Source organism: Centroberyx affinis, unplaced genomic scaffold, assembly GCF_046629955.1.
Source record: "Centroberyx affinis isolate AG114_WGS23_722 - 3 ecotype Tasmania unplaced genomic scaffold, CSIRO-AGI_Caff_v1 ptg002479l_1, whole genome shotgun sequence".
Lineage (NCBI taxonomy): Eukaryota > Metazoa > Chordata > Actinopteri > Beryciformes > Berycidae > Centroberyx > Centroberyx affinis.
The window spans coordinates 181,739-208,882 of NW_027280711.1; the positions used below are offsets into that span (position 1 = coordinate 181,739).

Sequence of the window (27,144 nt, forward strand, 5' to 3'; positions counted from 1 at the left end):
GAGGAGCTTTCCTCTCAGTTCAGTTTAATACAATGTGTCTATTGGCAAGACTGTTTTATCAGAAATACAACTAACACACAGCAGTTCATGCATTCAAACCATATTGAGATGCTATATTTATTTGACTTGAAAACATGTTATAGTGCCTAATCATCAACGATTTATAACAGTTCCAAATTTGAGAACATGTACAGTAGTTATGCAAATCCTTAGTACATTATTTTCTTTTCTTTCATTGTGATTACCTGTAGCTAATGTAGACAATGCACATCCATTTTAGACTCACCTCAACAGGCTCGCATGGCTGTTGTGAACATGATAAACAAATATTGTAAATAAATATACACCTCAAGCTCTCTACTGACCATCAGCTACACTATTAATTACCCTATTAACCCCGCTATCCCTACGCACTGTTTTCAGCGTAGTTGCCAGGTTGCCTGGCGTAGCTGAGCGGCAGCCTGCAGCAGCGTCAAGCCTACCGCAAGAAGAGATCAGCACTTCCGGTCACCATTTGCAAAATAAAATCCGAACAGCATTCATGTTACAGTATTACAAAGTAACCTACCAAAGTAATGTTCAAATTCATAACGTCTTTTAAATTAAATTGTCCGCTGCATGTTTCTATTTTATTGCTTTATTGTTGTAATTGCTATTTTATTTTCTACTTTTGTGCAAACCATATTAATAGTATTATTATTTTAGACATATTATTTATTTTCCTCTGTTGTATCTTATTACTTTTGCAATGATCAAATTTCTCTTTGAAGATCGATAAAGTTTAATTTCATCATATTCATAGCCTATGCAAGATGTCATATAATATATAGGGCTGGCAAAAAATACATACTGAATCAAACAAAAAAAAATATATTGGACAACTTGGAGGGATGTCTACTATCTTGTAACAGCCCGTAACCCATAGCAGTCCATTTTAACCCCAAGCAGTGGCACAGTTGTTGGTAAAGGCTAGCCGCTAGGATGGGAACTCTGGTACCTCGCTTTTTCCCAAAGTGACACATTTTATGGTTTTATTTTGAGGGTAAAACGCCATACATCCAGTCTTGTTCTGACTGACTGTGGCAAGCTTGACGCAGTCTGCAACACAGTGCTACCCCCATGCTACCCCCGGTTTTGACAAAGTAAACGTAACCAGCACCCGACATTAGATTAATAGTAGTTGGAAGTTAAAACACGATTATTTCAGCATGAGATGAAGAGGACGTCTCTGGATAATTCAAGGTAGCCTGCCTCGCGTTGCTTTGGCTTCCGCTAAGATATAATTGAGAGCTTCACAAGAACCGTTAACTTTAGCTGGTTAAACTAGCTAGCGACGTTGCTGCTATCCGCTAGAAATTGTTAATGTTAGTTAAATAGAAAACTTCACTCGCTGCACGAAACGAGGACGTTTGTGCCAATGCGCCGTCAAGACGGTCATATAAACAGGAACCTTGTTCTGAAATTATAATGACATTAACGGTATTCCACATCAACTAGCCAACGAGGTAAAGCCATGGGTAATGCTAGCAGAACTTTGCCAGACCGCTTTCCAACTTCAGCTAACGTTAGCTAGCAGGCTAGCTTGGCCATAGTGTAGCATATCCGCACCGATGCTGCCTACCTCCTCTGTTGCGACCTTTCGCGCAATAAAGTGCTTTTGGCCAGGAACAATGACAAAATGAACTCTATAACAAAAGTCGTTACTTTGTGCTGCAGTGACAGAACGACGAGGAGAATGCGCATCAGCCATGCAGATACTGTTTTACCTATGTGCTGTATACAATTTAATCGCAGTTGTACAGACAAGCCATCAGTTTGACACGGCGTCCATGCTACCCGCCTGCTAAACGTCACATCTGGGCAACTCGGTTGCAATTACCACTGTTGTGTCGGTCCTTGTCCTTCATGAGCGATCAAGTGGTAATTACGACATTTTCTACCGCACACGAAGGAAGCATAAGGGTGAGTTATCAGTAAATGACTACATAATGTTAACGGACAAGTGTTAAATGACAGTGTTATCTTTGTTGCACATATTGCGTCCGTTTTCTGTTTAACTGTTAACTTGGTTAACGTGTAGTGATGTTGGCAAACTGGCGTTAGTCTTAACTTTTCAACGTTCAATCTACCAATCAACAGGGAGGCCACATGAACATTTTCAATTAATCTGGTCGGTTAAATTGCGTAGGAAAGAAGTGAGATAATGATATCTTTAATTTGAGTCAGTGGTATCCTGGAACGGAGATCCAGATAGGTTGCTACATCTAACCGTAAACTTGTGCAACTAGACCTCAAGCATAGGAAACCCAGTAACCAGAAACTATCAAAGTATCAAAAATTGTTCTGGAAGTTCCTCCTTATAAAGAGCATTAGATGGCAGCATTTCACTGACAGTGTTTACAGACAATAGGGAAGAAATCTTTGTTATGTTGTTGGATTGTTGCCATAGAGAAAATTACATAGTGATTGTAATTGGACTCTAATTGGATTGTAAAAGGGAAATAATTAGATGATTTTATAGCTTTGAGCGCTGGAAATCATAGTTGGCCAGTTGCAGGGCATTTTGGTTGTGTTTTACAGCAGCAAAGGCTCTGGAAAGTTTAGCAAAAAAAGCACATCTTTTTGAGAAATCCTCCTCTGCCATGTTATTTGGAGAGCTTTATAATTGGATCTCACATTTTGGAAAGCAAACAAACCATTAATTTATGTATTTTAGTGAGATCGGTGCCCATGGAGACGCAGGTTTCGTACACTGTCCATGGTCCATTGATTGTTTGCTCTTGTGCTGTGTCAAAATACGTGGAACTGAAACCAGTGAGACCAGTTTTAGGTCTTGGTATTATTATCACTATGTCCTGCGCTTACCAGGATATCACAACTATGTCAACACTGAAGCCAGTGAACCGTCCAAGTTCATTCACACAGCAAGCTCGTTGAAGTGGCGTCAACACTGCCATTCCCTCATGTCAAATATAGGCATGTATCTGTCATTAATCCAGCCTTGAATGCCCTTAGACACTTAGACTACATTTACATGCCAACATATGAGTTAGCTGTTGCCACCTCTCTATACAAATGTAGATCGATTATACACAAATGAATTAACAATTATAAAGAAAGACTGTAAAGGAATCAGTGTAGCCCTCTAAAGAAAAGGCCATCTGTGCAGCAACCAAATAGAAATTAGCATTGCTTATCTGTACCTGACTGCTCTTCAGTGTAAATGCAAACATCCTGGCCTGAAGGCAGTACTTTCAGCATTCCATTGTGTAGCAGCGGTCGTAGAGAGCAGGAAGAGTTAGTCTTCACACTTCAAAGGATAAGGCATGTATCCTCAGGCTATATATATACCCTGACTTGTTCTTATCTTAGAGAATGAATACTATCATTACCAACCATTTTGGAGCCTCTTTTCTATTGTAAAAATAGTTTGTTTGGTAGACTGATGAAAATGGCAACAAAGTTAAGAGACTGGGTTATATAAATGAGTTTCCATAGATAGAAAAAAAAGTAAGGCATGCTGTATCATGCCATTTAATAAGTATAGGCCTCTACCTCTCTCCATACAGGGTTTTTAATCTTTTCCACCCCGAAGACCCAAATGAGAAATTAAGTCTTTAATCCTGATTACAGGAACCCATTTTGTATCCCAACCCAGAGTTTAAAAATCTAGACCCTACACATTAAAAGAAGTGAGAGTTGAGCATAATGTGAAATTCACTCCATAACAAAGGATATGCTTCTACTACTAATTATAGCCTATGTGTAATAATGTTAAGCCCCTTTCCCTAAACTCAAACACACGTTTAACACAACGGAAGCAAGGATAGCTAATTACAGACCAATTTCCATTCAGGGAAAACACTTGAAAACGATTAAGAAGAATTAAGTGTCTTGGAAAACTCTTTAGGTAAGTCTTGGAAAAGCAGAAGCTCGTAGGTCTGTGCGCAGTGATTTCGTAAATAGACCGGGAAGCCTAGTAAATGAGAGTGAACAGCTACACACAGTGAAACTCCGACGTGGCAGACTACCTGTAGGCAGCATCGCCTTGTTATAATTTGACCCCCCCGCGACCCCAGCTCTGTCCAATCAGCTTCAGCGCTCCGGGGTCGCGGGGGCCTCGAGGTCGTTCTGGCCAATGAGGTGAAAGCACGCAGAGGGTACAGTCTCCTACTACAGGAGGGAGCAGAGGGTTCGAGGGTTGGTGGGTGGTTGTGTGTGTGTGTGTGTGTGGGAGTGTGCATGCCGGACAGCATTTGTGGGGTTTTGTGGACATGAGACAAGATAATAACTAGGATGATTAACAAAAAGGAGGTGATGATACATGAGCGCCTTTTTGAGGCAATGAAAAAGGGAAACACAACAGTAGGAAATAGGAACAAAATAGCGTAACTGTTAACACAGTTTTCCGTATGCATTGTTTCAAAATGGTGCCTCAACATGTATGTGAGTGAGAGAACTGGAGCAAGTTGAAGCCAAAGGGAAGGGAGTTAAATGGTTGGAAAAATAACAACAGATAACAAAGCAGTGCGTCACACTTCCTCACCCAGAGCCAAACAGTGAGCCACCATAAAGGCCAAGTTTTAACGTTAGACTAGTCTAAACTACTAAGAGTTATAGGCCTAGTCCAAGCCACTCAAATAACGAGTGGCATGATGGGGAGTGGCATGGCATCCCCACCCACCCAGCAATGATTTGGACATTGGATTGTAATGAAATGACATGAATTTGGTCAGAAATCTTAATCAAAATGTTTCATTAGAATTAATTTAGGTTAAGGTCTTCCCATCCCATCAATTACACAATAAGTATGTAATCAATCAAACTGTATCATTTCCATCATATCAGAGGTGGGCAACACTGACTGGCCGATGTACAATTTTTAATAAAAGGCCAACTGATACATTGGCAAGCCGATATATCTGTCTAACCGTACTTGTAGTTTGCACCCACTCCTCTGTAATGTAGACTAGATCCCTGCTGAAGTCCCAGTCCTACTAAATGGTCTGTAGTATTTCCTTCCTAATGTCAAGCTGTTCACATCAGCACCATATGTTCCCAGCAAGCTCTAAACAGGTCTGTCTGTAACTGTGAACGATCTCATGTGGCAATAAACCCTGCCTCAGAGTTACTAGCCAGCCACAACCATGGAAGAAGCTGCACATCTAATCCTGGTTTTAAAAAAAAACAATTGAAAGAGCTTATTCACATCCTCATTTACAGCCATATAAGGCATGATTAATGCTGGAGGTTTATGTCTCATTACAATAGCCTGGCGCGTACTTTTTTTTATTAAAGCTACAATAAAGTTGGGCAAACTTCACACAGTTCCAAATGGCAACGAGAGCTAATCGTAGAGGTAAAAATGTGAATTTCCAGACCCAGTAAACATGTAATGTGACATCAGTAACCGCACACAGCACGTCAAGACAGCTTTTTTTTATTTGTCACTTCCCGTGGGCATATCTGTGTGAATCTACAACACCTCAATGATGGAGGATGTGACGCTCTACTCTACTGCGGCTGTATTTTTACTTAAAATAACTCGGCTAGTGTAGCTTTAACTACTTGTTTGCATTTAGTTTCAGTATTTGTTAAATTGAGGCAGAGCACACAAGCAGCATGCACCTGCTGCCCGCTTTCCTGCCGCAGTGTGCCCTGCACCCATGTGATCTAGCCCCTGTGCTGGATGTAGTGTGGCATCTACCCTCTTCTGCCGGGGGGATGCTGCACGCCAGGCAGGAAGCTGCACTTCCTCTCCCTCCCTCTCGGCCAATCCGGAGCCGTAATGCAAATGCACACGGCCCCTCCCCCAGCTCTGTGTCGCCCTCCCTCTCTGTCTCTCTCTTCCTTTCTCCTTTCCTCTGCCGCTTTGCTGGCATGGACTAGGCCTCTGCTGCCTAATGCGGCTGGGCTAGAGCGAGAGACAGAAGGGTAGAGGGACTGGAAAAGAGAACGAGGGATTTGGCCGAGAATTCAGAGGTGTGGGATGGAAAAGCATTCGGGGTCTGTGGGCAGAAACCCTCATGTGAGTCCGATGACTTTTTTCATTTTAATTTTCCTCACCCTTTTCCTATTTTCTGTCTGTGTGTCTCGTCTTCCCTCCCCTCCCTCTCTTTGTCTCTGTCTGTCTCTCTTCCTCTGTCTGGGTCTCTCTCCCTCTATCTGTGTCTCTCTCCCTCTATCTGTGTCTCTGTCCTGCCTCTCCTTCCTGCACGCCTCCCTGCCCCCATACCATACTGCCGGCTGCTGATGCTGTCTTGTGATGCTTGATAAACCGTAGGTTGGGTGTGTGTGTGTGTGTGTGTGTGTGTGTGCGCGCTGAACGAGATGTAGGTTAAACCATAGGGTTTAGCCTAAGAGTTTCTGGAATTGTGATTATTTTGTGGTGTGATATGTGAGACTTGAGAGCTGGGGAATAGAGTGACTGTAAAGAATGGGCCTTATGTGGTTTGTTGCTTTAGCCTAATTCGTTCCTACTACATCACATGTTCAGGGTATGTTGGACAAACCTGTTTTGAAGTGGGCATTTATTCATTCAGTATAGTGGAGTGGCCTTGTAATCAGAGCTAGGTGTAAAACACGCATCTTGTTAGTTTGGCTAGGCAGCTCAGCACCACCAGTTACAATAAACTGAATATGTCATATTATATTATTATATAACTAATATGGGTTCCTGAGGGTGATACTAATATTTATAGACTTAAGTTACTGAAAGCTAATATTATTTATTGTTCGTCATATTTTTAAAAACAGGTCAGTGTTGAAAAACAATAAAATGTATAGTACAAGCATATTTTATGTTGATATTCAATATCTCAAAATTTGACCATTACCATGCCAAAATATTCCAAGTCTTTCCCCCAGAATTGTACTCGTCAGGGTGGAAAAGCCTCTGAAACAGCATTTAGACCATTATGGAACACTAAAACAATGAAACAGTAAAACTCTTAATGATGACCCATCCCACCTATTCAATTGTAAGGGAGTTTCCACAGCTGTTAACTGTAATTATCACCTCCGCCAAGGAGGTTATGTTTTCGGTGCCGTTTGTCTGTTTGTCTGTCAGCAGAATTACGGAAAAACTACTGGCCCGATTTTCATGAAACTTGGTGGAAGGGTGTAGCATGGGCCAAGGAAGAACCCATTAAATTTTGGAGCGGATCCGGATCCGACTCACGAACAAGCAATAACAGCACGAACCTTGGCGGAGGTCTGCGCTCTCCGAGTGCCCTTCTAGTTTTTGTGAAAGGGATTATTGAAGATGCACGCCCAGACACATGATGAAGAACTGTATGTTTGAACTGTCAGTGCACCATAGGGCTAAATCATGTGACTGGTAGGTTGGTTCAGATTTCCTGATCACATGAGGAAATCGGGGGTTATTTTCCCAGCTGACCCAGGCTGTACCATTGATGTGCCCTTTAGCAAGGCACTTCAACACCACCAGCTCCAGCACAAGACTGTGGTTGCATTGTGATGGTCCTGGGCAGTGTAACACTCTCTCCCTCTGCAACTACTCCCCCAGGCTGTGGTTGTAAATAACTGTATTCTTCGTCCGATTGCCCGCTAGAATGAGGGTTAAAATCTTCACTGTCTCTCTTTTCATCCGTCTAGGCCGAGACATTTGTACATTGCACAGGGTTCAGAACACATATCAGGGTATTGTAGCAAAACACCTGAGAACTTACATGTTTGAATTTACACTCAGAAAATATTCATACACCTGTGTCTTCAATTTGAATTCGCAGAAAAGATTTACAAATTTTACACAAAGTTGAGATTTTATTGAAATTCAGTGCTGCTTGGTGAACCATGTGTATGTAGAGTTTTCCATTGGCTGCTAGCGATACGTAAAAGGTGTCAAGTGATGTACTTACAGGTGATAAAACACCTCACTATGAACTTTAAGGAGGACAAGATTGAGTATGTTTCCATCTACTGTTTTACACATCATGAATACACAGAATGCATATTTTGTGTGTCTGCATATTATGTTTCTGGTCTCCAGTAAACTCCAACAATAGGACCATTATGTTATGCTCAGATCAAGGAGGATAGATGAAGTTTCCCTTTTACCCCTTTGAAAACTGAATAAAGATGGTAAGAGTTATCTAATACTCCTAGCAGAACCTAGATCAGCAGGGAGAAGAAATGGGAACCATGCTAAAATGTACACAAAATTCTGACCGTAGCTTTCGACAGACTTTCTACCGCCCATGTTTGGTACGTTAACAACCATTGTCCAGAGGGAGAATGTTTGAATTGGCTCCTGTGACCAGTGGGCGAAAAAAAGCCCACCGACCCAGGCTTCCCGTATTCTAAGCTTCGTCAATAATGGGTTGGTGATTCATTTACATGCAAACAGCAGCAGTGTGACAATGTGCCAAAAATAACAAGCATGCGCGCAGTTTCCCATTTCCTCGGTATTGATCCACCCAGTTCATAGTTCATACAAGGATGTGCAGGTGCCAACAGGCTACACGATAGCTTCCTTGATCCGAGGTGGTAAGCGAATCCTCCTTTTCAATATCATTAATACAGGGTTCTTCTAGTCATAGAAAGCCTGAACAAGTCATGGAATTTGAATCTGTTATGGTAAGTTATGGAAAATGACATATTCCCAAATTCCACTAGGTCATTTCTTAGTTTCAGATCACGCTGCCTGTTAAACAGCCTGGATCTCTGTGCAGGGAAAGGTCTGGAGAGGCTAGATGATGTTTTAGCACTAGAAAGGCCATGAGCTGACACAGCTGGATGTTGAGATCAAGTCCATGCAAAGTAATGTGACTCCCATCCACATACCTTTCAGAACAATAGTGCGGTGATGCGCACCGAGTGGCCGGACATGAAAATTTGGATATGTCTGTGGATGAACTGAAAGCGTTCACTGTACTTCAGTATTTCCATCATGCAATATAGCCCACGCAGAAAAAGTTGGAACAGACTTTTCAGACAAACCATGCCAAGCAACCGCTTCAGAGAAATCCTGCGAGAGTGTGTGTTGACTGTGGATCGGAGGAATAAGGAGAGGAGACGGATGAGTGTGTGGATAAAGCCGCTTTTTAAAACGGCAAGGAAGATGTAATGGACTGAGCTCATATGTATGTAGGCCTATACATATCTGACATTAAACAAATCTCATTCATAATGGCTAGCCTATTTCCTATTATTTTATACTATCCTATTACTCTTTTCCCTTGGTGCGACATTATATCTGAACACGAGAAGACGGTTATGGGAGGTCAAAATTCACAGCTAGGGTGTGAAGATTAATAATTTATAGGAACACAACCTTTACGTCATTATATTTATTAGATGCTGCCCAATAAGGAACAGACAGGGTTTGATGTGCACAGGTCTAGAGGACTGAAGTGTCTCACCCTGACTTGACTGACCCTGATTTTACCACCGTGGTAAATTATAACTACAATATTGCCAATGTGAATCAACACTCAAACTTAAGTTGGCATAAAATTGACACTTACTTCACAACATCCATGTGAGGGACTGTGCTATGACCTGTCCACCTTAGATGACTTTCACATATCTGCAAGTTGCACAGCACAAGTACAGGATTTAGCCACAGCATTCCTTCTTCTGTAATGTGGCCTGATGCCAGCATTTTTCCTTCCTACTTTATTCTCAGCCGGCTCAGCCCAGTTTTTTCTGACAACCTCACAAACCATTTGAATCTTCAAAATGTTACATGGAATATTTAGCATCTAAATCAGCACCATGAATGCCCTCGGATATAGCTCTGGAATGGATTTAAGTAACTCCTGGAAGATTGTTGTGTGCTCTATGAGAGTCTGCTGAAAAAGCTGAACTCACTTCACTAGCGACGCTGCCAACTTATAGGAGTGTAGCAATAGAAATAGCATTTTTTCACTGAAACATTCCAACTTCCACTGACAAAGACCTGAAACCATTACTTTTACTGAATAGAATACAGTTAAAGTATTAGCTTGGCAAATATGAGAGATACAATCCATTTAGATAAACCTACATCATAAAGGAAGCTTGAAACCTACAACTTATTAACAGGGTTCCCACTAGGGCTGATATGATTCCTCAACTTAGATACTCATGGTACTCAATTCCAAAAAAAATCACAGTCTCTGTTTGATGGCGGATGGATAAAAATCCCGATCCTATGTTTACTTGCCACCTGGGGGTGCATCGGATGGTGCCTATTGGGAAGCCCCAAGATTAATTGCAAATGGGGCTATAGCAATCATGAAATGATGGCCGTTTCCTCCCATGGAGAGTGAGATCATTGCCAGAAAAGGAGCACAGTTTCAACCTGGAAACAAAAAGACAAAGATGTTGTATTTACTGTATCAATTACTAATACAGGAAAAGTTATGACAGCCTCAGTAGGAAAACACAAAAAACATGAATTTTAGCGTTAACAGGGAACGTACTTTAACAATTTCTTTCCCCTGTGCAGAATCTGTACTTCCAATAGTTCTTAATTGTTGAGTGGTCACGCACTGTAGGACCCGCGGTACAATCTGGGCCAACTGTTTGTACCGATGTCTGCGGCTCACTGCTGTTTCCACAGTTGCAGGGTCGAGGCGCGACTCTTGCTCCGCCTGTGTTTTTGAAAACACCATCTTAGCCGATGACACAGCCCGTCCCCGAACGGAGGAACAACACATCTGCGCGGAAGACCTCGGTCACTTCGGGCCAATATTGACTCTAGGCCTCGATCAACATAGCAGGGAACAAGGGGGGTGGATCTGTTTGATACCATGCAGGCAGTCAGGGCACGACTCCAATGGCTTCATTCAGTGGCTGCTGGTTTCACATTTGCTGGTTTTCGCCCATGCCAAAATAATTTTTAGAATATAGCCTAACATGCAAAAAAATAGGAAGAGTTGGAAACAAGGGGGGTAGTTTAGTTTGATGCCATATCGGGGAATGTCCCTCTACATTGTTCCATAATGGTTATTGCCCGCTTCAAAGTAGACTGTTGAAGACTGAGTAGAATGTTTGATCAAGATGTAGCCACAGGATGTCACAAGGGCCCGGGTTTTCAGGTCTGCCACTGAGAGTCGAGGAATTTGATAAGGTGCCTGGGGAAATAAGAGAATATGAGGGCATTTTACTAATGGGTCCAGGAAAGAAGAAAATGTTTTGGTCATGGATGCTTTCCAACCTAGTCATGCAATGTTACATCATTTTACATCCTCCTGTGACGTTAATGACCCCTCCTTCTCTACTCCCAGAATTCAAAGGAATGAGCCTGAACGCTGTCAGTGCCGTATAAAGAGTGTCTTTGTGCCGGGTGATGTCACCACCTGTTGTTCTCTAGAAGGTGACATCACCTGGCACAAAGACCAGCCAATAGCATTTGGCCAGTGCGGTACCCTACTCCTCACCATTAGGTGTCAGGCTTCACCACAGATTTGGGTGGGGATTAGTTTAATGCCCTCTGTCATAGAAGTGCTTGTGGACATAGCTGTGCCCATTTAGGTCTGAGCAGCCACTGAACTTGGAGAAAGGCTTTTGCATACTTTGCCCTTGCCTCCAGTGAGCTTTGAGAGAGCTGCATAATAGGGAAGCCCAAGTAAGTAGGCTATGACTTTTGTGTGTGTGTGTGTGTGTGTGTGTGTGTGTTTGTGCTCTGGCTGATGGATATCAATATGCTTCCCAAAGCCTTAACTATCTCTCTCCTGCTCTCTTTGCCTTTTGTTTCTCCCTTTGTCTGTTTTGTAGGAGCTGTACTACCTGAGAATGCAGAGGAGCAGAGAAAAGATGGAGAGGGGAATGATGGAAGAGCAACAGCAGGTATGACTTTCTGTGTGTGTGTGTGTGTATAAGGGTGTCAAAGGAATGTTATATCAGCAGTTGGTTGTTAAGAAGCATGCATACACACATGAAGCATCACATTGACATGGTTGTGTAGAGACGGTTTAGGAAGTATTTTTAGGACCAATATTAGGACCACGTTATTGACATTGAATTGCCACCTCTTGCGTAATACCTCCATTGCCTCAAGCCTGTAAAAAACCTACTTTAACCTGCCCCCTGGCCTTCATCTACATCTCACCTGCACTAGTAGTTTCACCTGCACTAGTTCAATAGGTGAAATCAGTAAGACGTCATATCTTTGACCTGGATTCACCTGGTCTGTTAATTTCATGGAAAGAGGAAGCGGTCTTGTGGTTTTGTGCGCTCAGTCTACATCAGTAGCTAATTTCTGAATCTGAAGCATGTATGCTTACTGATTTTACGATCTTGTCCAACAAGTACAGAAAGCCCAGAAAAGTGCTGACCGCTTGGTGACCCCAGTAGCGAATTAGCTCCTTGTAGCCTTAGGGGTTGGTTCCAAATTAAATTGAAGCAGGCACAATTGTGCACATGAGGCATCTAGTGGAGAGTGCTGCATGTCTATGTGTAAGTCAGATTCACTTCATTAGTGTATGCGTGTGATCATTACCTCCAGCTGGCGCAGTCTAAGAGGAGGCTGAGGGTGTGTGTGGCGACCTGCAACCGAGCGGACTACTCCAAACTGGCCCCCATCATGTTCGGGATCAAATCCCACCCCGACGAGTTTGAGCTGGAGGTGGTGGTGCTCGGTTCACATCTCATCGACGACTACGGGTAAGATCAGCTGGGAGCCTTCTAAAAAATTAATAAGAGTGGTTAATGCAGAACCTCTCCCATAAAACCTAAATCATCGGCAGAGGAAGTGAAAATACTCATTTACCCGCCTCAGCCTGTATAGCAGGTAGATGCACTGCTGCATTTTTTATTCATTACTTGTGTGTCATTGTTGAAGTGACACTGGCTGAAAGTGAGAAGGGGAAGAGGACTTTTCCTATATATAATATCCCGTTTCTTCTTTCTGTTCTTCGCGTCTTCCCGTTTTTCTTTTCCACTCCCCCCGCCCCCTACGCAGGAACACCTTTCGCATGATCGAGCAGGACGACTTCGACATCGGCTCCAAGCTCCACACCATCGTGCGGGGGGAGGACGAGGCGGCCATGGTGGAGAGCGTCGGGCTGGCCCTGGTCAAGCTCCCCGACGTCCTGCAGAGGCTCCGCCCCGACATCCTGGTCGTCCACGGCGACCGCTTCGACGCGCTGGCCCTAGCGACCGCCGCCGCCCTGATGAACATCAGGATCCTACACCTGGAGGGAGGAGAGGTGAGGACGTTACAATATTGAAATGGGTGCGATATCTAAATCAGATTTCCAAGTCTGCTGAACAGTATGTCCCTCTTGGCCAAAGCATTTCAGTCTTATCTTTATTTAGTTTATTCAGGAGGTTCTTGCTTGCAAATAGGCAGGAGGTCAAAGACTTTATAGCATTTGCATCTGAGGGTTCAGCACAGATGTAGAGTTGTGTGTCATCAGCATAGCTATGGAAATTAACATTATGCTCTGTGGTGACATCACCTAAGGCAGTGGTTCTCAACCTTTTTCATATCAAGGACCCTAATTTAGTCCACATTAGGGCCACGGACCCCCATTTGATGCAATTTTGTCCCTCGGACCCAAATCTGTTAGTCACGGAGTTCTGGACAAAATCATATCTATCTGTATTGCAGGGAGAGATAACAGTGAAACTATGATCAAAATAGTCGTTCTCCTACATTCTATAATTGTTCTTGTAAATGAAATAAGGAAGTTTAATGATTCATCGATTTGCTGGGGGACCCCCCTGGGATGCCCTCAAGGACCCCCTGGTGGTCCCCGGACCCCCGCGTTGAGAACCCCCGACCTAAGGGAAGCATAGCGAGAAGAGTAGCGGACCGAAAGATACAGTACGTCATACCTGTCTGATGCACGATCCCCGAGACTAGCAAAGGATTCCCTCCCACATATGAGCGGAACTACTTCAGAGCACGATCAGAGAAACCTATTCACCTACCGAAACCTCGATGACAGGTGAGCGGAACCATTGACGACTCCATCCGCCACGCCATCAGCAAACTGGCCCACTACCACGCCTGTTGCACGCGCAGCGCCGAGCAGCACCTCATCGCCATGTGCGAGGACCACTCCCGCATCCTGCTGGCCGGCTGCCCCTCCTACGACAAGCTGCTGTCAGCGCACCACAGAGAGGACTACATGGACATCATCAAGTCCTGGATAGGTAAGCTGGGGGGAGGAAGTGTGTGTGCGTATGCTAGAAATGTGTACTTCTATAAGGTAACAGCAGCATGAAGACATCAAATAAAAATCCATGTTTGTATGTGGTGGGTACCGCCTTGTCTTGCAGGCGACAAGGTGCAGGAGCGGGACTACATAGTGGCTCTGCAGCACCCGGTCACCACCGACATCCAGAACTCCATTAAGATCTATGGGCTAATGCTGGACGCCCTGCTCTCCTTCAACAAGAAGACTCTCATCCTCTTCCCTAACATCGACGCCGGTTAGTGACGCCTCAGTTGCTTTCTTGCTTTTTTCCCTCTTTTTTTTTTTTTCTCAGTGTGACTGTCTCCAGAAAGTGGAACTAGGATCTCATGATTTAGCCAACAGTAACAATAATGATAGTAATAATAATAATATTGTGCCACACGGAAACTAAGTTGCACCATTTTGACATGAAGGGAGGCTAATGGAATTGAAATGTGTTAATCCGTTGGAGGGATTCCTGTTTAAATCTAGACTGTGAAAATATCCATCTTAACATGGCATAGTTTAGGAAGTCTTCTATATTTCTGAGAAGTGAAAAAATCTACCAATGTGGTGAGATCATTGTATCTGTTTTGAATGGAAATCAACTCGTTTCAATAATCTCCTTGAATAAAGTGTCATTTTATTCTTACTCGTGTAGTAATTTGCCTCATTTCAAGATATTGACCGCTGTTTCCAGAAAATTCCCTCATGTTTTTGACCTCTCCCTCTACACAGGAAGTAAGGAGATGGTGCGCGTGATGCGGAAAAAGGGCATCGAGCGGCACCCCAACTTCCGGGCGGTGAAGCACGTCCCCTTCGAGCAGTTCATCCAGCTGGTGTGCCACGCCGGCTGCATGATCGGAAACAGCAGCTGCGGAGTACGGGAGGCCGGGGCCTTCGGCACGCCGGTCATCAACCTGGGAACCAGACAGACGGGCAGAGAGACCGGTAGGTAGACACACGGACGAGGAGATAGCTGGATAGAGAGATGGACTGACGCTAAGATAAAATAACAGTATTGATAATAAAATCTTGGCTTACCTTAATATTTTGCAAACTCCCTTTTAAAAGCCCAATTCTTATTGCTCCAGTGTTAAACACAACCTTTAAGGAATGACAGACTGCGGTTATATGGCCACAGAGAGGATAGGCTATTTGGTGCTGCGTTAATAACGTTTCATCTCTCACCAAAGCACAGAGTTTTTAATTCATTTAGTTAATGTAGGAGTGAAACAATTTGGAAGAGAGGTACACACTTGGGTTTATCCATTTGGCTTTAAGAGAAAAAAAACAAAAAGTAAACTGAAACTATGAGACAGTTTCATACAAACGCAGTCACCCGATTATACGATCATCGGCACAGCCCTAGAGATAGCGAGACCGATACTTCTAGTCACTGATGAATCACTACAGATAAATTCATTAAGGTGTGGCTATGTAGAGACACGGCAGGAATTATTCACACTTTTAGGTGCTCTACTTGGGCAGTATACATTTCTTTCACTGGTGCACCTAAATTAAATAATCGTTTCATGTTTGTTTCTATACTTGAAAGTCACAATAGGCATACTTGGCTTAGTTTCAGCATTAATAATTCAGAACAGCCAGAAAGGAGCGTTTCCAGTCACGTGTAGCAGCTGCTTGTCGTCACAAATGGGTAGTTCCTCATATTTTGTGATCAGCATTCACTGGTGACAGCTAAGTACAGTATGTTCCTGAGATGCAATCACAAATACACAATCTATGTTGAGCTCACATGCGACAACAATCAAGACAGAAGAACAGAAGGAAGAAAGGAAAGGCAAACACTATGAAGATGCTAATGATAAGATCTCTTGTCTCTTCCTACTGAAACTGCCCTAACTTGTTCTGTATTCTCACAATACGTTCAACATCTTTGCCTGGTCTTCATATATATTGTTATTTTTGAGAAACTAACGCATAACCATTGAAATCCACTTAAACCGCTAAAATGCTCCTTCCCTTCCCCACGCTTCTGGGTTGGAAGTCCTGTCTCTGTTTCAATCTATCTGGTGGCAAAGACATTTAGTTCTTTCTGAACGTAAGAGGATTGTGGGAGTTGTGGGAAAATGTACTGCTAAGGCGTGAAGATTCATTGTTTCATAGAAGCAATACGAAAAAAAAAACATACCTCCATTATCCCCTTGTTGAATATGCTGATGACATCTACCTCTCTGCCAGGTGAGAACGTTCTCCATGTGCGAGATGCTGACACTCAGAATAAGATCCACCATGCTCTGAAGCTGCAGTTTGGAAAGAGATACCCCTGGTAAGACCCATCTGTCTCTCGATCTGTCTTTGTCCCCCTCTGTTTCTCCATCCATCCATCCATCCTTCCATCCATTTTCTAGCCCATTATCCGGGTCAGAATCACGGCGGTGACAGGGAAAACATCCTCTCTATTCCCTTCCTATTTCTGTCTCTCCCTATATGTTCTTCTGCCTTCTGTTCTCTTTCAGTTGTTGCTAAAGGTGCTATGTGTAGCATTTTAACACCAATAAATCATTCATCACTTTGATTTTGAGACGTTTGTATAATTACCATAAACAAACGAGAGCATGGACGAGCAGACCTTTATGCTGCATTATGTGCCACTGGGTCAGATTTGGCTGGAAACCCTGAATTAATTTACAACACAAAGGGAGATCGCTTTACGGCACAAAACAGGAAGAGGGCGCTGTTCTTCCAGAGCAAACAGAGCTAAAGCTTTCAGAGTTTCTGGTAATGGCAGATGATGGAAGGAGTGAAAGGCTGATGGAAAAATCACTTCCAACATGTTTATCCTCTTCAGTAAAGACAAAGAGAAGACCTTTGATTGAAGATGGAAAGACTGTCTTCGCAACAGGAAGGAAAAAGGTTGATGGGAAATGTGGTCTTAATTAAGAAGGACTAGCAGTAACAAATACCACTGGCGTGAGATAGAGGCTGCCAATCTCGACCATGGTCTCATTTGTTTACAGTCATTACACCAAGGTATCACAGTTGATTTGACAATGTTATATTGATGTTAGCACCTTTTAAGATGCCTGTTTATACCTTGCTTCTTTATATGTGTACGTAGGGTTACATACAGTACTACCCAAGAATTGCAATATGAATCTCTACAATAGCTGTGATACCAAAGAATCTCAAGTATTGTATTGTTGATAGTATCATTAATATCAAAATGCATGGTCCACGTAAGACAGCACCATGTGTTGATAGCATTAAAAAAATGCACTCATTATTCAACAATTTGGTGAAGGCAGACTTAGCTGGCTAGCTCACCGGTTTGTCCCATTAACCTGCTTAAGACTGCTCCAAACCACTAATCACTATTCTTTGTTATGTTATCATGATGCTAATTGATATCTCACACTTCTGGTCTGGTATAATATTGTAGGGTAAAGTCCAGGAGTCTTTACAAGTATATTACAAATACCAGCAAATGATTTGTGAGAACATTTTTGCAGGTCCTCACAAAGGATTCCAATTGCTATGGTTTAGGGTTAGGCATTTAGTGGTTATGGTAAAAGATTAGGGAATAAAATTAGAGCCGTTTTGGTGTGTTTACACTATTCTCTTTTTTTTTTTTTTTTTTTTTTTGGCTTCCTCAACTGTATTTTGTGCCAACAATATAATGTAGCAGGTCGCACTTTGTTTCCATAACAGTGTCTATTCAGGTAGTGAAAACAATGTTTGGTTTACATCATAAAGTAAGACACAGATACATGCTTGTATGTTGCATGTACCACTGGTTTGGGTTATTGTGTATTTTGTTTGAGCGAGGCAAAGAGAAGACTGTGGCTTTGGCCATGGAGACAGAGGAGCAAATCGGGCAGCTTGCCTCCTGTTTTTTTTTTTTTTTTTTTTTGTGATTGGTCGGCTCACAATAAATCTGGTCCGCTTCATGTGGTCTCCCCTAAAACGTTGAGTGGTTGGAACAGTGTGAACACGGTCTTAACGTAGTCCCAACACGTGTGCATGTTTCCCGCCAGCTCTAAGATCTACGGCGACGGCAGCGCGGTGCCTCGCATCCTCAAGTTTTTGCGGACCATCGACCTGGACAAGCCCCTCCAGAAGACCTTCTGCTTCCCCCCGGTGAAAGACCACATCTCCCAGGACATCGATCACATCCTGGAGACGCAGAGCGCTCTGGCCGTCGACTTGGGAGGGACCAACCTCAGAGTGGCTATCGTCTGCATGCGGGTAGGCAGCATAGACTCTCACATGGACAGACACATCAGTTCAAGATTTTTGACTGAGCTTTTGAGTGGATTTCTGATCGACTTTAGGCTGTTATAAACGCTATAAACCTTCTCATTGGCATATTCCACCTCAGAATTTGAGCTTGATTAAAGTTTAAAACTCTTTTGAAGTGTGTTGGGCATGAGGCCAACACAATGCTCATTGAGTATGTCTTTCAATATGTCTTCCGATATCCAGTATGCCGACCAAGCTTATGTGAGATCGAGTTTGAATTATGGCTCATATGGCACCTGATGGACCCTCTTACATCTGGCATTAACATGGGTGATCAGACTGTATTCGGATAGAGTAAAAACTCATAAAATCCACCAGCCAGGCATAACATCTCATAACTCATCAAAATACTCACAGATGTGGAACAAGCAACAGGGAGTTACTGTCAGTTTTAAAGGACGTAAACGTGTTGTGACTAGGGAAAGACAAATTTGATATGGTGTATACTTAAGACGTATTTTAATGTCAGGTGTAAACGTAATCCATGTAAATCATATCTAGACCCAATCCAGCTATGAGACCCATGTTGACGCCAGGTGGAAAGGGGGCATAACCCTGTCATGCATGGTCAGAATTAGCTCCAACACAGTCTGACTGGGTTTTTTGCTGGCTAGGCACCTAGCTCCCTGGTTGCTGGTTTGCCAGATGAGATGAACAGCTGTCCTCAGGTACCTCGCTATCAATCAAGCACACAGAGAGAAAACCCATAGGGTCATGGGAAATTTGCAACTTTTGCAAGGCAGTGTTGATGCACAGGAACAGGCAGGGCTAAACTGAAAAAAACATGCTAGTGGGGAACAGACATGTCAGTTTTTTCTGAGACACAAAACTTTCTAGCAATGGCATTAGCTGCTAGAATGTAACCAACAGTTTAAAAATGTCATTACAAAGTGACAATAATATAATTTGGATGGAGAGCTTGTGAAATTGTGATGGTCAAGCCGTCTCATTTGTGATTACTACAGCAGAATAAAACGTAGCTAATATCATAATTCATTTTTCTGCCCCACAATGCTTATTCACATTTTTGTATTGCAATATATTGAATTTTGATACATGGTCCCATCCCGAATAAAGAGAGTTGTAGTTATGGGTAAAAGTACTCAATCTATACTGCCTCAAAATGTTGCCAATTTTTAAATAGCATGATCTCAGCTTTTAATTTGTCAACCAATGAACTCCTTTGCTGTCAATATCGTTATGGAATAACCGATTGTTGTTGCAGTCGCAAATAAATCAATCTTTGTCCGGAGAGTGAGACCGGCTAGACCACCACCATCATTTATTTGCCTGTCGAGAAATGATGTGCATGGCACCCATAACCCTCAACAAATGTCTTCATTGTAATTCTACTTGCTCCTCAGTTCTGCGTTAATCTACCATGGCAGTTTACCACTTTGAATAATTGGTTTCACATTGGGAAAAATATTGCTTTTACTCCAATTGAATGTATCTTCTTAATTTCCTTCTTTAGGATGCAATGATGAAATGCAGTCAAGCTTTTACACGCCCGCATTGACTTGTTGTAAGCTCTCCTTTTCTTTTTATTTACTCGTGCCCTTTCTCCTCCACCACTTTCCCCCCTCTCTCTCTCTCTCTCTCTCTCTCTCTCTCTTCCTCTCCCTCCCAGGGTAAGATAGTGAAGAAGTACACGCAGCCCAATCCGAAGACCTACGAGGCCAGGATCCAGCTCATACTACAGATGTGTAAAGAAGCCATGCTGGACGCTGTCCGCCTCAACTGTAGGATACTGGGAGTTGGTACGTAGACACACACACACACACACACATATAGTCTCTCTCTCTGCAACTCCCTTGTTTCTCATTGCTCCTCCGAAATCTCTCGCCTCCCGTCCCAGGCGTGTCCACGGGCGGGCGCGTCAACCCCCAGGAGGGCGTGGTGCTCCACTCCACCAAGCTGATCCAGGAGTGGTCCTCGGTGGACCTGAGGACGCCCATCTCCGACGCCCTGCACCTGCCCGTCTGGGTGGACAACGACGGCAACTGCGCCGCGCTCGCCGAGAGGAAGTTCGGCCACGGCAAGGGAGTGGAGAACTTCGTCACCATCATCACCGGAACGGGTGAGGAGTGCGGGGTGCACAGATGTTATTTCTATTTTACGCACTCCTATTTTCCTGTTCTCCAATTCCATTTGAGCACTTGTCCTTTTTTTTCTCTTGTACTGCTGCTGGTTACCTCCCTTTGTGTAGGCAGGGTCGGAGAGTAACAAATTGCTTGTAATGAAATTACTGTAATCTGATTACAAATATGGTAATTCTGTTACTCTAATCAGATTAGATATTTTTGAAAAAAAACCAAATGATTATTTATTGGATTACTCAAACATGTTTTTAATGGAGAAGTGCATCTTTTTGCTTTCCGAGATTCTAAGATGATTAATATAACTTGAGGTGATGCTTAATCATGGCTGCAGATGATGAAACCGCTATTCAACTGCTATTAAAATCACAGTTTATAAATTGAACCAAATCACCCAGCTAAATTTATATTTTAAAGATTTAGGAGATGAGAAATTTACAAATAATTAATTGAAAGTAATTGATTAATTTGCTGAGTTTCTGTAATTAATGCAATTTTGTCAAGGTGATCTGTGTTTGCTAACATTCTTGACTGTGTGTGTGTGTAGGCATCGGAGGGGGGATCATCCAGCACAACGAGCTGGTCCACGGCAGCACCTTCTGCGCCGCCGAGCTGGGTCACATCGTGGTTTCATTCGACGGCCCGGAGTGTATGTGCGGCAGCCGAGGATGTATAGAGGCCTTCGCCTCCGGCATGGCCTTGCAGAGAGAGGCCAAAAGACTACACGACGGTGAGTGTGTGTGTGTGTGTGTGTGTGAGGCAGCCAAGAATATGTAGATGCTCGACTAGATACCCAGGACTCAGAGAGAGGGGCTAAGACGTAATTATGCTTCCAGAGGTCTTACAAATGTTGTGTTTGGTGTAATACAGTGATTCTCAACCTTTTTCATATCAAGGACCCCTAATTTAGTCCACATTAGAGCCACAGACCCCCATTTGAAGAGATTTTGTCTCTCAGACCCAAATCTGAGAATATTTTTATTGTTAGAAATGATTTTGTCCGGAATTCCATGACTATCTGTATTGTAGGTAGAGAGAAGTGAAACTATGATCAAAACAGTAATTCTTCTACATTCTCTAATTGTGTTCACTTCTTGTAAATGAAATAATGTTGAAGTTTAACAATTCATCAATTTGCTGGGGACCCCCTGGAACCACCTCAAGGACCCCTGGTGGTCCCCAGACCCCACGTTGAGAACCACTGGTGTAATAGCATCCTAGCAGGAAATCAACCCACTTATACAGGCCTATCTTCTTACAGGACTGTTTGTTTCCCCCACTTTTCAGCTTTGTTTTTGTTGTGAAATTAATGTTATTCTAACTGTCATTAAACCGGTCTTAAAACAGATTAAATTGAACTTGATTGAAACCTGCAGATACCTTGATAACATACGTACCTAGCTGAATGGATATGAACCTGTGGGTGTAATACACCACGTGCATGTGGCTTGTTGTGTATTAGTAATGTGTGACCTGTATGTCGGTGTGTCTTCCAGAGGACGTGCTGAAGGTGGAGGGGATGGACATGAAGCTGGTCGAGCCGGTCACCGCTGTCCATCTCATCAACGCTGCCAGACTGGGAAACTCCAAAGCTGAAGCTGTTCTCAACACAGGTCAGAGCCCGAAGCAAGCGCACACACACACACACACACACACACACACACACACACACACACAGTGTTACCGCCAAACTCGAATCAAATATCTCATCTTTCTTAGTTTGTGACAGAAAGAACTGAGTGAGTTAGAACTGAGTTAGTATTTACAGTTAATCCCTTACTGATCATCTTGTATGGGCTCAAAGCCAAAGAAAACATAAACTTTTATATATCAAAAGATTATTTAAGATTTACAGGTCCCATATGGTGTAAAACAGGACTCCCCTTGCCTCTGTGATGATAAAGGAGTTGGATGGTCTATCTAAACATGGTGAAAGTATCAAAGCGCACGGTCGCTAACTAAATCCACACAATCCATATTAGTGCAGCGAGCCTCTAAACGAGCCGTTTGGACTTCTGTAACTTTGTGGCGTCACAAAGGTTCGCTCATTATCGTTTCTGTAAGAAATAATAGACTAACAAAGTGTTTTTTTCAAAGCGGTTGAGCGGTTGTCATTGTTTAGAGTTTTCCCTACCTGTAGCTGCCTGTTCTGGCGGAGCTGTGTTGTCTCACGTTTCACTCTCGAAACGGTTAGCCAATCAGAACAGAGGGGTCATTAATATTAATGAGTCTTAAAGGCACAGCGACAGAAACGGCCTGTTCTTGGTAAGGCTCAGAGAGATGCTGGAAAATGAACGTGTAAAAATGGATTGAGAGGGTTTGTGGTACATGACACCACACACACAGCTTTGAATGGCCCTCAAGACTGGAAAGTGGAGAATATGGGATCTTTAAGATTATTTAATTATTTTCCTGTTTCTCTTCCCCTCCAGCCCAACAGCACTGGGCAAGATTAAAACAGTCAGATTGTCACTCATATTTTTTCTCGTGTTCAATCGTTTCAATTTCAATTCAAGTTGGCTTTATTGGCATGACAAGAGAAAGTTATGTGTTGCCAAAGTATTCAGTGTGAACTCAGAGTAAATACAGTGTTTCTTATTATACATTTTTCTTATGTTATCATAGTGTGGACATTAGACATTTGGACAGAGTTTTAAGACAGTTCTTCTTTGAAATTTTCTTTAAAATTTGAAGGTAACTTGCCATTTGAAACTTTCACTTCAGGCTCTCTCTATACTCTCTTTCTCTTGCCCTCCACCCTCTCTGTCAGCGCAGGCTCTTAGCTGTAGTGAACAAGGCCGTTTCCGGCATCCGGTGTTCAAACAACCCCACAGATAAACCGAATTCTTTTTTTTTTTTTCTCTCTCTCTCTCTTCCTCTCTCCAGCCTCCACGGCGCTCGGCGTGGGCATCGTCAACATCCTCCACATGATCAACCCCTCCCTGGTGATCCTGTCGGGCGTGCTGGCCGCGCACTACCAGGCGCCGGTGCAGCACGTCATCTCCCAGAGGGCGCTCTCCTCCGCCCAGGGCATCGCGGTGGTCACGTCGGACCTGGAGGAGCCCGCTTTGCTCGGGGCGGCCAGCATGGTGTTAGATTATACTACCAGGAGGATATATTAGAGGGGGCATACGGCAAGTCCCGTCCGCACTGCCCCGATAGACTCACGCAAGCATGTCCTCCGACCGGTGAGAGTCAAGTCCCTTGCCTTGAGCGAAGAGCCACCGAGGGTTTCGGTCTTTCTTGAGGCATTTCAAAGTTAGGCCTATCACTTCTTGATATCAGTCTGTTGATAATAGCAACAGCCGAATATGTATAGGTAAACCCAATGTCGTCATATGAGCATTGCCAATCTACTCTGATTGTTCCCACCTTTAAAACTACAACCGCAGTCTTTGAGACGGGACAGCAGGGGACCGAAGTCAGCGACGGTGATATATATAATGTCACGGGCATCTTGGAGTCTGTAGATTGTCGCGGACTTCTTTGAGCCCAGATTGATTTTATGGCAACATTTACTTAGGCTATATGAAGCCCCTGGTTGCCGCTGCTAGTATACCAGATATTGCGACTGAAGTAGCTGTGCGCTTGAGCCGAACTGACCCCGACTGTTTTAAACCAGTGACCGATGCTTTCACAGGTAAATAATAATCATTGAAATAGCTGTTTAGACGGTAAACATAATGTACTACAGTCCTCAAAGGCCTTTATATAGGCCGGGCCCTGACAGCCCAAACGTGTCCCTACAGTATGAAATTCTTTCATTTAAAATGAAGTTAAAAATGAAAAGAAGAAAGTGTGTCTCAAAACACCGGTACAGTTCTTTCCGTTACATGTAAACATTCCGCGGTCAGGGAATGAACACATGCAGTATATCCTGTTAGTATCACTTACAAAAAAAAAAAAAGATCAATCTGCCGTATCATTTAGGTAAGTGTGGAGCAGATATTTGAATCAACCGCTAGTGAAAAACGCATCAAGCTTTCGAAGGAACTAACGCTCGCCACCTTCAAGCCAAAATGAGCTATACAGGACAGCAGCCCATCCTCTGCTGTCGTAGTATGATGTGGCTTGAAAGCGTGTTTTAGACGTGACCAAAATATCTGTGAAACACGTACTCCCCTCTAGCCATATCTCTCTCTTCTCCCTGTAGTTCCTTTCTCTCACTACACATGTACAAAACATTCTGTATGGCAAGATGTAAATGTTACTTTTATCTGGTTGGAGAAGTGTTTGCTTTGTTGTTGTAAATGAGACTATTTAAGACGATGATGAAGAAATCCCAGTGCTTTAAAAAGATGGGTAGGTTGTTCTGAAAAAGCTAATAAAATATAAATCATAAAAAAAAAAAAAAAGATGGGTAGGTGACAGGTGATCTCAAAATGATAATTTGTGTCATCTGGTTTGGTTGAAATGTTACTTATTGACCATACCTTACAATTTTAAGTATTTTGGGGGGATTTTTATTTAATTTTATTGATTTATATGTGTAGGCCCATATAAACAAATCAATACATTGTTTTACATATACACTTTTTTTTTTTACATGGGAACAAAAAATCTGCTTCATGTGCAGTGAGGAAGCTGCTTTACGAAATGCAAACGCCACTGACATTGTTGCAAAATGCCCAACCCAGAATTTCTTTGCCCTTTTATACTTTTTGGTATATTTACATCGCTGCTTAGTTCGACTTAGACATGGAAAATTGTGGGGGGTTTTTTTTTTGCAACTTTCACATTGCACCCTAACTCAGATGTCTATTTGAAATACATGTAAAACTCATGTTTAGAAGCCACATAATCAGAAAGAATCAGAAGACAAACAAAGCCGGTAGAAGGGTGACAGTATTTATAGCAGTTATAGATTGGGTCACCAGCGGATTCACAGTAAATGTATATTTTTCTCCTTTACATTATGTCAAGTTTATGTTCCAGTAGCTGTCAGTCCAGTCGATTCAAAACCTGATTCAATACCTGAACCTCTCTTTCAGTTTACATTTTTGAATTGTAATGAATGGGTCCCATCCATGACGCATGCAGTTTCATAGTCTTTTTTTTTTTTTTCTTTGTGTGCTATGAGTCAGTCTATGCTGTCAAGCGCAACTACGTTTGTATGTGCCTCACTTGTTTAATTATTTTTATGTTGTCCTGAACTTTTATGTCTTTATTACCACCATCATAACAGATGAGATTCAAAACATAAATTGCATCTTGACTAGCACGTCGTTGCCTTGTTTTTTCCCCCTTCTCTCCTTTTTCATCATTCCTCCGATGGAGTAAACTTAGGCTACATGGAAACTAGGTAGACGTTAAATTTGAATTTGATGTTAATTGTTTTCAGTCAGTTTTGTTTGTTGTAGTCACTGTAACAGATTCATTGGACTAATGTTAGCATATTGAAGGGTTGAAGTGTTATTTCTTGACCCTTGTCATTTGAAGAGGAATTCTCCCAAAATTGACTTGGAGGCTTATATTCTGCAGAAACTGTCCTATTTTTTCCCCCCAATATTTTTTATGTTGTTTTATGAGCTACAGTATGACCTTCCATGCCACTCCCCTCCTATGTTTCCTCCACTGACCGCCCATGGATGCTTGTACCAAATTCAATACCCTGGTGCTGGTGTACAACGTCTAAAATTCAGAAAATAATTTCATATAGAGTGTTCTTATCTACAAATCTAAGGAAAATGCATCATTTTTCAGAATAACAACCCAAGTCAATTTTCTTTCATATGCTCAGTCTGTCAGTATAATATCAATCCTGGAGAGCATCCTGTTTAGCTGATCCATTCGGTATCATTTCCAGTTGTTTTGTCATACACATATGTGCCAAATCAAATGAAACAAGCAAGTGAATGATGGATGCAAATGATTTTAAAAGCCGTTTTCCCCACATGGTTTAGATCCATTACGTTATCCGATTTTGGAGCAGCACCTGAAATAGTGTTTTTTTTCCACTCCCATCAATAATACACCAAAGGATGAAATTTCTTGTGGTGGAATGGTGCTGAGTCACACTGAAGCTGAGAAAAGAATTTTGTGTTGGTGTTTTGATTCATTTTGTCAGATACTTGAATGCGTAAATAGTATCTATATTTCAAATGCTCAGCTCATAAATGCATTCCTTTGTTTAGTTTCAAAGCAATATATGTGTTCCTGGTTACATGCCTTGAGTCAGGTGAGTGTTTGTCACCTGAACCTTTTGAGACGGACAGACCTGTTAATAATTAACTACCATGGCTTGGCGCTGCAGCAGGCTGGAGTGCTTTTGGGGCTGGTTTCAGGTCAGATCCGTTGTACGGGGATGTGATCTAGGGTTGTTTGCAAAGATGCTTTCGAATAAGTCCAGTCAGTCGAGGAAGAAGTACACAAATTATCAAGTACAAAGTCCCCTGATCCATCTTTTATTTTGGGGAAGTGGTACCTTTCATCAGATTTTGGGCTTAAGTTTGGAATGAATACTTTTTTTTTTTTTTTTTTTAATTCTAAGTATCTAAATAAGCCTGCAACATATATACATATGCAGTGAAAACACTGGTGTGAAGGGGCCATGGATAGAGTATTTTCAAATACAGCATTTTATATATCCAATGACTAATAAATTACAATGGCAATGATATGCGTTAATTATACTCTTGCACTCTATA

At 42.6% G+C, this 27,144-nt stretch overlaps 1 protein-coding gene across 2 annotated transcripts; it reads left to right on the top strand.

Annotated features, from left to right (window-relative positions):
* The first annotated feature begins 1,110 nt into the window (after nt 1–1,110).
* Nucleotides 1,111–25,715, top strand: gne (glucosamine (UDP-N-acetyl)-2-epimerase/N-acetylmannosamine kinase). 2 transcript variants are annotated; one of them, XM_071534054.1, is made up of 14 exons: nt 1,111–1,242; nt 11,725–11,796; nt 12,455–12,612; nt 12,911–13,157; nt 13,902–14,109; nt 14,236–14,388; nt 14,871–15,083; nt 16,338–16,425; nt 18,134–18,344; nt 20,029–20,158; nt 20,257–20,478; nt 21,045–21,227; nt 21,994–22,110; nt 23,384–25,715. In XM_071534054.1, the coding sequence occupies exons 2-14, from the start codon at nt 11,743–11,745 to the stop codon at nt 23,617–23,619; spliced, it is 2,220 nt and encodes a 739-aa protein (XP_071390155.1). In that variant the 5' UTR covers nt 1,111–1,242; nt 11,725–11,742; the 3' UTR covers nt 23,620–25,715. The 2 variants fall into 2 exon arrangements, with proteins under 2 accessions (XP_071390155.1, XP_071390154.1); XM_071534053.1 differs by lacking the exon at nt 1,111–1,242 and adding an exon at nt 5,920–6,028.
* The last annotated feature ends 1,429 nt before the right edge of the window (nt 25,716–27,144 follow it).

Coding starts and splice junctions, on each gene's coding strand:
- gne (XM_071534053.1), top strand. CDS start 5,990: ATGGAAAAGCATTCGGGGTCTGTGGGCAGAAACCCTCAT. Junction 11,797..12,454: donor TGATGGAAGAGCAACAGCAG/GTATGACTTTCT, acceptor CATTACCTCCAG/CTGGCGCAGTCTAAGAGGAG. Junction 21,228..21,993: donor GGCCAAAAGACTACACGACG/GTGAGTGTGTGT, acceptor TGTGTCTTCCAG/AGGACGTGCTGAAGGTGGAG.